The following is an 11,377-nucleotide window of genomic DNA, read 5'->3' on the forward strand; positions in this document are numbered from 1 at the left end:
GAGACATCACTGATGGAAAAACACGCACACACACACACACACACACTTGTACATGTAAGCACCCACATACATACGCACGCACGCACGCACACACACACACACACACACACACACACACACACACACACACACACACACACACACACACACACACACACACACACACACACACACACACACAAACACACGCGTGCCCGCGTACACCAACATACTCGTACATGTACACGCGTATGCATGCACACACATACACACACACACACATACACATACACACACACACACACACACACAGACACACACACACACACACACACAAAGCTATACATTCAAACGCACACACACACACTTGTACATGTAAGCACACACATACGCATGCACGCACACACACACACACACACACACACAAACACACGCGTGCCCGCGTACACCAACATTCTCGTACATGTACACGCGTATGCATGCATGTGTGCACACATGCACACACACACACACACACACACACACACACACACACACACACACACACACACACACACACACGCACACACACACACACACACACACACACACACACACACACACACACACACACACACACACACACACACACACACACACACACACACACACACACACACACAAAGCTATACTGTGCATACAAATGCATGTATGCATACACAGTACTGTACAATCTCTATCCCCTCACTATAAACACACAATCATTCATCTTAAGTTGGACTGACAAATGTTGTTGCATACTGTCACATTGGAAATCCTGACAGGCGCCTGTAAAGTCTGATTTAAAAAACACATAAAAAGAAATTGTCTTAGGTAACCACAGATGCATGTGGCTTTTCTAAGTAATAAGTCTTGAGCGCGTTGGGGCTGTGCTCATCAGCTGTCATATTGATGTACAGTTATGCGTACAGGATGTGTGATTTATTGACAAGTGCCGACTGTGAGTCTGACACGCTCCAGTAGGAAAAGTCATTCGCAGTGGATCAGGCTGTGCGTACATCTTCACTAACGCTCTCCTCATTGTGCTATGATGACCGTTAGTCACACTGTAGGCTACACCACGCACGCTCATCGCTCATCAGTTCTGGTGTCATTCAAGTTGTGCATTTCACTGCAATCGGGCTTCAATGATGACTCACAGCAATTCAAAGCATCCATTTTGATGGCCCCTCTTGCAAACTTGAAGCGACTAGAGATTCGTAGCCTTAAGCCTGGTTTATACTGGTCCTGCAACTGCAGCCTACGTACACAAACCAGCCCCCACGCCCCCCCTCTGCAGAGCTGAAACGACCCCTTGCAGCGCTGAACGTATGCTTCTCCCAGGCTGAATTGTTTGTAATCTGCCGGTACGCTTGCGGGCAGTGCAAGATCCTGATTGGTTCGCCACCCTTGAATTCTCGGCGGGAAAAAAACGTTGACTGCTTTGAACTATAAGGACCCCACCACCTGCTGACTTCCTGTTTCCTGCAAAGTCAGTGTTGTATGAGTAAAAAGAGGCCTTTCTAATGCGGCCAATGGGACACCGTACTACTCAATGAAAAAAACTCTACTACCCATAGCACTACACAACTATGACATTAAACAGAGTCTGTAGTAATTGCCTACATTACGACTTGGCCATTTCCATTCTGGTAACAGCTAATTCATAACAGAAGCCATGTCTTAAGAATTTAAGAAGTGGAAAACCGAATGACTACTTATCTTAGTGGAAACATCACTGACTACCACTGCTGATTACTTCACCTCTCTTGGCAGCCCTGAATAATTGACTGTGCACACAGTAAAATCCTCAACACTTAGAGAGTAGCTAAATTGGACTCTGAAAGTGTTTAATTAACAGTACAAAGTGTACTGTGCACCAATTAGGCCTATTTATAACGTAACATGTCTAGTGTCTGTTGGCTGGCTGTATGGCCTTGCTTGTTCTAAGTCATGGTGGGTTTGTTTACAGGACCGCACAGACAGGGTTGCCAGATGAGATTGATGATTTCCAGGCCAAAAAATGCTCAAAACCCGCCTGGAAGCACTAAATCCCAGCCAATTCTATTGATTTCTATGGCCAAAAAATAGCAGAAAAACCTGCCCTTGCCATTTTTACCTGCAGATGGCCATCCTAAGCAGAGAAACCGTCCAATACGGCAACACTGTGCACAGACCCCAATCATGTCTAATCACCCAATCAAATCATGTATGCTCTGAAAGCCATACCTGATTACGCCGCGGCGAAATTACCATCACAGTCATTAGAGCATTTAAAAGAGCATAAAAGAACTGATTAATTTCTATCATGATCATAGCAAGCTAGCGGATAGTATAGGGAAATCCACCCACACTTACATGCACACACAGTTGGCTTTTTTTTTCTTTTAAAAAATATGTTATGTTTGCAATCAGTGATGAACTGAGAGAGAAGGTGGTGACTGCGACTAGATGCAAACACACTTCATGTACGACTGCCTCAGAGGAAAAAGTCTTCTGACTGTGCAGTACTTTGTGAAAGTGACGAGATATCAGCAGAAAAAAAGAAAAAGAAAAAAAGTGCTGTCAAAAAAAGTGGGTGGCAGTTCTCACAACTCTGCCTCTCCTCCAAGACGTGAATCAGTTTGTTTCTGAAGTGATGTTTTTCACAGTTCCCTGCAAAAAACCACATTCGCTGAACTCTGAGGTAAGCAGGCCCCATTGCTCCTAATGAAGACTGACTGCACGGGTAGTTATTAGTCTTGGGCCCTGCGCTGCGTTGTGGCCAACACACAAAATGTTCAGAGCAAGTCGAGACGTTGGCAACACTTTCCCCTGACTGTCCAGTTTCCTGGTCTCGTGTGTTGTTCATATTTTCGGTCACATGAAGCAGATTGCAGCACTGCACTGGCAAAAGGAAGAAAACAAATTTGACTAAAAACTGGGCAATCTAACAAACCCTTTCATATGGCGTAAATCTTGACAATCTGGCAGGGTAACAGTGGATTTTCTTTGTAGAACGCTACCTTGACTGCAAATTTGTGTTTTCAAATGAGCAGATTCGGACATATGGCAACATAGTGAAAGTGCCAGTTGTTTACAGATGATCGAGTCTTAATAAGCAGGGGCGAATGAAACATCTTTATGCTAGGAACTCAGATCGCAGTTCCCTTCTAGTTGTTGTCTGAAAAACGGTATGAATATGAATCACATGACGACCCTTACAACACATGTTTCCAATATGGGCTTCGTGGAAATTAGTCACTGCACAAATTCTCTTGCTCAATTTAATAACTCAGGCCACCAGAGAAAATAAAGCACCAGTTGCCTCATTTAATGATTCGAAAACATGTCGGCTACACTGTACCAGTGTATCAATCAATTCGTATCATTCTGAAATAAATAAAGTCTCTGACAGTAAAAAATATATACGTATAATGAAATGATGTGCCAACATCCTCGAATAATACTAAAAAAGCTTTACCCGTTGAATCATGTTTTAATAATAGCCATCTTGGAGACTGTGAGTTACATGGCATGCAGTAAATTTTAGGTGTCACCGGCTGAAACCGCACAAAATGAATAACCATATTTTAGTGATTTCACAGAGAATTCATTGACTTCTTTCAGTAACTTGATAGATGTATGTGTGTGTGTGTGTGTGTGTGTGTGTGTGTGTGTGTGTGTGTGTGTGTGTGTGTGTGTGTGTGTGTGTGTGTGTGTGTGTGTGTGTGTGTGTGTGTGTGTGTGTGTGTGCACGTACTGTATGTGACTACATATTGAGCTTATCCCTCATATATTGTGAAAGTATGGTGATGTGTGTGTGTGTGTGTGTGCGCGTGTGTGTGTGTGTGTGTGTGCGTGCACGAGCGCATGTGACCACATATTGAGCATATCCCTCATATATTGTGAAAGTATGTTGATGGAAATGGCTCATGGGCTTGAAGTTAAGATGAAGCACTCACAGAGCAGCTCAAAGCTGGGCTTTTAATAAAAGAAACACGCTTTTACAAACAAACGAAATCCACACAAAACTGAACTGAGCGAATGAAATTCCTGTACCAATTGCGTCATCATAAAAAAAATGTTTTCAGAAAATAAATACTGTACATCTCACACAGACGCCATAGTGAAATTAACTCTTCTCTTTATTAAGCATGCCTTTAATCCTCTTCAGCAGGTCTGCCCTATAATAAACTATAATTTTTAAAATCTTTGCTCTCTAATTCAAATATGGATTTGTTTTTCATCATGAAAAAAGCAATTTACAGTATAGTATGGGAACAAATCATTTAAATATATTATTTTTTTTATTGAAAATTTTAATTTCTTATGGACTGTACAGGCTCACACATATATTTCTATGGACTAACAGAGAGGTTTCCACACCCGGATAAACAAAGTCTCTTTGAATGTGGATGTCTCTCTCAAATTCTAAAAATACAAATAATTGTAGCTATTCATCTTAGCACCCGCCCGCCCCGCCCCACTCCAGTTTCATAAAATACACCTAGTATTGCAACTTTGTTAGGTAAACATTAAATACACTATGTAGAATTACAATAAACAACGCTCTGTACATTATTGCCTCAATAAGCTGCCTGAGGATGCAGCCTCATAGGAAATGACTACTAGGACAGGAGAATGATGAAAAGGCCCATGGGTCTTCAGCTCGACATCAGGAGAAACAACAACTCGACAATTTCCTCGTTTTTCTTCCCCCCGATGAATAAAAAAAAGATATTTTTTTGATATCATTTCATCACAACTGAATCCAAACAAACAATTGAATGAAAAATAAAACCTTGTAGAGGGCAATTCGTCTTTTGTCAGAAACATTTTCTTGTTTTTCTTTGTAACTGGTTCCTCCGGTAAAGAGGTGAACAGGTATATGGCTATCCATATTGATGATATCTAGAGTTGAGGCATAGGATGAGAAGTATTAGCACGACAACCAGAACAAGCTCGGATCCCAGGGCTGCTAAAGAGGAAGAGGGGGGGGTGGGGGGGTGGGGGGGGGGTGGTTGGTTGGTTGAGAAAGCATGGACTAGGGGTGATCGACAGCACGATTACAAGACAGCACGTAGGCCAAAAAACTGAGCAAGAGAGACACTCCCTGACGACATGAAAGCCACTGGACTGAAGATGTGCAACTGCCCTGCCCCGTTCCAGAAGGAATTCCTTGTTGTTCCAACACACTGTCTGCACGTAATACGCGTATATCCAGAGCAGGGTTTTGTCCGTTTTAAATTGAATAGGAAGACCATGATAATTCAAGTCATTCAGGAAAGCAGTTTGGTGCTTTTTTGTTAAAATCTTTTCTTGTATTTTCTCGTTTTCTCTTCTCTTCTCTCTCTCTCTCTCTTTCTTCTACTGTTGTTCTCTGCCATGGAGAGCTTATGGTAAGGTGGGCAGTCACGGGTAAACGGCTTTAATAAATACACGGCTGCTCGGGATGTCGCAGTCCTGTCAGCGAAGAGCCGGAGGCAGAGGTGTGAAGGGGACATCCGATATGCAGCGCAGCGCAGCGCAGCGCAGCGCAGCGCAGCGCAGCGCACAGTGCCAAGGTGTGTGCGTACGGCTGTGTGTGTATGTGCGTGTGGGTGCGTGTGTGTGTTGTTTGAGGGGGAAGGTCATAGGGACAGTTCTCTCTGTAAGCCCTCCATATTGCCACTGGCAATTCAGCAGACATATTGATGATATGGGGTCAGGCTGACTGTGATGTGTGTATATGTGTGTTACCCTGTGGCTGTCTGTGTTGAATTTGTGCGCTTATTTATGTATGTGTGTGCGTGTGTGTGTGAAGGCATGTGTGTATGTGTGCGTGCGTGCATGCGTGTGTGTGTGTGTGTGTTTGTGTGTGTGTGTATAGACGACGTGCATGCATGTGTGCATGTGTGCGTGTGTGTTCGTGTGCATGTGCGCACGTGTATGCGTGTTGCCGTGTGTGTATGTGTGGTGTGTGTGTGAGAGAGAGAGAGTGTCAGTCTGGTATGGTCTAGGGCCGGATCAATAGGGCGCGAAGAGGATGGAGCCGGTGGTGGGGCCCCGAATGGGCCCCGGGGCGGCCCGCAGGAAGGAGGGGGGCAGGCCGGCCGTCTGGAAGAGGGAGGCGGCGTTGGGGCGCGCGTGCAGCGAGATGGAGGGCACCGTGGTGGCAGAGAAGGGGTTCGGGGACAGGAACGCGGCCGTGGTGATGGTCGGCTTCACCAGGTCCTTCTGCAGAGCCAACTTCGCCTGGAGGAGAGAAAGAGAGGGAGAGGGAGGGGTAGAGAGAGAGAGAGGGAGGAAGAGAGAGAGAGAGAGGGGGGGGGGGCAGAGAATTGAATTTTCAATTTAAAAAACACGTTTATTTACTATTCTTGGAATACAGAAGCACAGATTGTGCTATGGAGTGCTATGGAGATAGAGAGAGAGAGAGAGGGGGGGGGGGGCAGAGAATTTAATCTTGGAATACAGAAGCACTGATTGTGCTATGGAGTGCTATGGAGAGAGAGAGAGAGAGAGAGAGAGAGAGAGAGAGAGAGAGAGAGATGGAGGGAGAGAGGAAGAGAGAGTGTGTGAGAGAGGTAAAGATAGAGAAAGTGATATGGGAAAGCAAAGGAAAAGAAAGAAAGAAACGAATACGTACATAGAAAAAGAAAAATATGAAAGCGAAAGCATGATAGACAGAAAAAATAGATAAAGAGAGAAAGAAAGAAAGAAATACAGTAAAGAAAGAAAGAAAGAAAGAAAGAAAGAAAGAAAGAAAGAAAGAAAGAACGAAAGAGAGACATCACAGACTTATGAATATGTGGCAGAGTAAAAAACAACATTGATTAGGCTGTCAAGCTGATTCATTATGGAAACTTGTCTATAATTATTGCAGACAAATGGCTCATTGAGTTGGAATGAAAATATGACTAAAGTGAAAGAAACGGAGGGAGGGAGCAGCCTTTCTCTTTCTGCATTATTCACAGAGTAAACAGATTGCACTTATAAAGCATAATGCATTCAGTCAAAATGAAGTACTGCACGCAGGTCGCATAATAACAATGTATCATGCTCGCTGTGTGAGAGTGCTCTTGTGCCTGAGTGAGTGCGTGAGTGCGTGTGTGCGTGTGTGTGTGTGTGTATGTGTGGATGTGTGCGCATATGAGTGTGTGTGTGTGTGTGTGTGTGCGCATGCACACGTGTATGTGTGTGTGTTTGTATGTGTGTGTGTGTGTGCATGTGTTAGTGTGCCTGCTTGTAAAAAAGAGACACCAGAGTCTTCTTCCAGAGTATCATCGTCTCCTGAGAAACGTATTTAGCAGCACCATTAAAATGAGCGCTATTAGCGGTTTGCAGGCTTTAATCCCTGAAATCTGAGGAAGGCTTTTGGGTGAGGCAGGAGAGGACAAGGAAGAAGAGAAGGGTGGAAGAGGAAAGGAAATGAGGGAGGTAAAGAAACCAAGAGGGGGAGAGGAGAGGAGAGAAGAGGAGAGGAGAGGAGAGGAGAGGAGAGGAGAGGAGAGGAGGAGGAGAGGAGAGGAGAGGGAAGAAGAGAAGGGTAGAAGAAAGAGGGGAGGTAAGGAAGGCGAGGGGGAGGAGAGGAGAGTAGATGAGAGGAGAAGGAAGAAAATAGGATAGAAGGAGGAAAGGAGGAAAGGAGGCTAGAGGGAGGAGAGGAGAGGGAAGAAAAGAAGGGAGGAGGAAAGGAAAGGAGGGAGGTAAGGAAGGGGTGAGGATGGAGGAGGGGAGAGAAGAGGGAAGACATGAACGGAAGAAGAAAGAAGTGAGTTAAGGAAGGGGAGAGGGAGGAAAGAAAGAGAGGAGATGAGAGGAGAGGAGAGGGAGGAGAGGAGAGGAGAGGAGAGGGAGAGGAGAGGAGAGGAGAGGAGAGGAGAGGAGAGGAGAGGGAGAGGGAGTGGTGGGTATTATTCTTGGCAGGGAGGAGAGGAGAGGAGAGAAATGGTAAGATTATAGGAAAGGAGAGAGGTAAGGAAGGGGAGAGTGAGGAGAGGGAAAGGAGAGGGGAGGTAGTGGTGGGGTATGATAATAGGCAGGGAGGAGAGGAGAGGAGAGAAAGAGAGGAGAGGAGAGGAAGTGGTGCGTATGATTGTAGGAAAGGAGAGAGGTAAGGAAGGGGAGAGGAGAGGAGAGGAGAGGAGAGGAGAGGAGAGGAGAGGAGAGGAGAGGAGAGGTGAGTAGAGGAGATGAGAGGCGAGGAGATGAGAGGAGAGGAGAGGAGAGGAGAGGAGAGGAGAGGAGAGGAGAGGAGAGGAGAGGAGAGGGGAGGGAGTAGTGGGTATGATTCTAGGCAGAGTAAATAATGCATTACCGCCAGGACGCTGGAGCTGCGCTGCTGCTTGTTGTAAGGGCTGTACTTGGGCTTCAGAGGCTTCCCCGCCACCCTGTCCTTATGCCGCCTGCTCGAGATGTGCTGAAATATTCAACAGGAGATCATGTACAGTAAATATCATGTCACTACGTGACTCTGTTCTTATGTCGCAATGTGCAACAAGAGACAATGTACAGTCAATAAAATGCAACCATGCAACTCTGTTCTTAAAGGGACACTGTGTGAGATTTGTAGTTGTTTATTTCCAGAATTCATGCTGCCCATTCACTAATGTTACCTTTTTCATGAATACTTACCACCACCATCAAATTCTAAGTATTCATTATGACTGGAAAAATTGCACTTTTCATACATGTAAAGGGGGATCTTCTCCACGGTTCTCCATTTTGAATTTCAAAAAATAGCCATTTTTACCTGCAAAAATGACTGTACTTGGACCATACTAGAAAATATTTGTTTATTACTTTGTAAACTTTCATGTAAAGATCAAATTTGGCAATAGGCAGCACAGTTTCAATGAGCAGCATAGTTGCAGTACCTTTTTTGACCATTTCCTGCACAGTGTACCTTTAAGTCGTTTGCTCGAGATGTGCTGAAATATTCAACAGGGGATCATGTACAGTAAATATCATGTAACTAAGTGACTCTGTTCTCATGTTGTTTGCTAGTGATGTGCTGAAATGTGCAACAAGATATAGTGTACAGTAAAAAATAATGACGCCATGCAACTCTGTTCTTATGTCGTTTGCTGGTGATGAACTGAAATATGGAATAAACAATAATATGCAGAAAGAAAATGTGAAGTGTGACCACGTTCGTATCTCTGTGACCCTGCTTGACATGTGTTGAAATATTCAACAATCATGTGCAGTTACTGTAATATAATGCAAGACAACTTAACTGTGTGATTATGATGCTATCGATGTGTGTAAATATGCAATAAACAATAGTGTAATAAAACAATGTAAGAGGTTATGTTAGCTGTGCGTTTGCTAGTTATGTGCGAAAAATGTAATAAGCAATAATGTACAGGAGAAAAGAATAACATAAGAAATAATGAGTGAAACATATACTACTGTTGGCATCACATATGACGTAATACAATGTTCAAATCTCTATAATTCTCTCCTTATACCGCCTGCTCAAGATGTGTTGAAATATGCAAGAGACGATACTGTAGGAAAATACTGTATGACATTGGCTGCTCACAGCGTACCTCTGCAAAGCTATCTCAACAAATGAAATATGCACGAAGTAAAAATGCACAGTAAAAGGAAATCACGTTTGTTCTTTGAAGCCTTTTCTATACAGTTACATACAAGTTACATCAACAACTGTGCAGAGCGGAAAGAACAGGGAGTGAGTTGTTCTGACAGGCACGCTCAGGCTCAGGCACATAAGCACACGAATGAAATATGGATATGCCATGCTCTGCAAATCACTAACGTTATGGCACATCAAAACAACACGAGTGAGCAGAGCAACGACATGATTTGCGGCGCCCTTCTGGCCAGACGGGTGGAACATGTTCGAAAGACGTTCTTGAGCCCTGAGCAGCCGCCCCCACCTGCTTTAGTTGGATTTCCGAGTTGACGTGCACGTCGCAGATTTCGCAGTGGAACGTCTTGTTCTGAAGGCCCGAGCCCTTCAGGATCGCGCTGGCTTGTGCCTTGAGCTTGGACCCCGGCCTCGGATAGGCTTTGATCGGACCCGCTCCGCTCCTCGCCTCCAGCATGGTTTTGTGCTTTGAACCTAGTACATGTGACACGAGAGGAGAAGAAGAAGAGGAAGAAGAAGAGGAAGAAGAAGAAAGAGGAGGAGGAGGAGGAGGAGGAGGAGGAGGAGGAAGATGATAAGGAGAAGAGTAAGATAATTAGGATGATGATAGTGATGATGACAGTGATGATGATGATGATGATGATGATGATGACGATAATGATGATGATGATGGTGAAGATGATGGTGATGAAGTTGTCTGGTTCTTTCTGTCTCCTTTGCTCTAGCTTTCTTTCAGAGGACACCATAACAGATGGGCAGCAGCAGTAGCGCGCGGCGCCACACGCCTATATCTCCACCCCGCTGTGCTGCTGCAGAACAACTCGCACTGAATACAAAGTGAGCAGCACATCATTTGCAAATGGTAATGGTCCTCTAAAAAAACAAAAAAAACTCTGCACACATTATATTTGTGGCCATTTAGTGAGACCGTTGCTAATGATTGGAATGGACAACAAACAACCCAGGGCTGTTTTGGAGAGGAGGAAGATGGGGCGGGGGGGCGTAGGTGGTGTAGGTGGGTGAGTGTTTAGTAGTGCTGCACCAATACCATTTTTTGGCCCCGGTACGATTCCCGATACCCGACTGTGCAGTATCGGCCGATACCGATACCATACCGATGCTAATCTGTTTGAAATTTATTTAACTTTGTCGGACTGCTGCCTACCTTTGTGAAACAGGACAAGGACTAATACTCTACAAAGTGAATCCAGTAGAACTTTTAATACTTTTTTAAGTACCGCTGATATAAAATAACTTAGATCAAGGCTGCGTCAAAGTGTCATACGAGCATCTGTAAATGGTATCGGTGCTCTATTTGTTGGTACTCGCCGATACCGATACAACCATTTTAGTGCAGTATCGGGGCCCCGGCCGATACTGGTATAGGTATTGGTGCAACACTGGTGTTTAGCAAAGCAGACAGATGTGGGCGCACCTGTGTTGTGGGCTTCCAGCTGTGAGAGCGAGTTGACAGCCACTTTGCACAGAGAGCAGTAGAGCAGCTTCTTTGCCTTCTCCTCCTCTGATTCGGTGTTGGGGTCTGCTGCTCCTGCTGTTGTGGGTGTGGCTGTGGCGCCAGCTACCGTGCCATTGGACGCCGCCAACGCCCCCGCCGCCGTTGTGGTGGCCGACAATCCTCCAGCTGTCACCGCCGCTGGCGTGGCGACGGACGTGAGCTTGGCGGTGGCCCCCACCATCGTCGTCGTCTTCATCATCAAGGCCGCCGGTCCCTGGTGCTGCACGCCGCCGGGCACGTCCGACGTCAGCGGGAAGCTGGCGGACGTGGGTTCCAGAGCGGCG

General features: G+C 45.3%; 1 protein-coding gene across 2 annotated transcripts in view; it reads right to left on the reverse strand.

The window, feature by feature from the left end:
• Positions 1-4,997: 4,997 nt before the first annotated feature.
• Positions 4,998-11,377, reverse strand: part of znf385b (zinc finger protein 385B) — a 203,591-nt gene continuing 197,211 nt past the window's right edge. For both annotated transcript variants that reach the window (XM_063213247.1, XM_063213246.1), the window contains exons 6-9: positions 11,013-11,377; positions 9,867-10,051; positions 8,279-8,380; positions 4,998-6,213 (exon numbers count right to left, since the gene is read on the reverse strand). The exon at positions 11,013-11,377 is cut by the window's right edge and continues 166 nt beyond it. In XM_063213247.1, coding sequence (XP_063069317.1) covers positions 5,986-6,213; positions 8,279-8,380; positions 9,867-10,051; positions 11,013-11,377 — 880 coding nt within the window. In that variant the 3' untranslated portion in view covers positions 4,998-5,985. The remainder of the gene's footprint in view (positions 6,214-8,278; positions 8,381-9,866; positions 10,052-11,012) is intronic.

This window comes from Engraulis encrasicolus, chromosome 13, assembly GCF_034702125.1.
Source record: "Engraulis encrasicolus isolate BLACKSEA-1 chromosome 13, IST_EnEncr_1.0, whole genome shotgun sequence".
Classification (NCBI taxonomy): domain Eukaryota; kingdom Metazoa; phylum Chordata; class Actinopteri; order Clupeiformes; family Engraulidae; genus Engraulis; species Engraulis encrasicolus.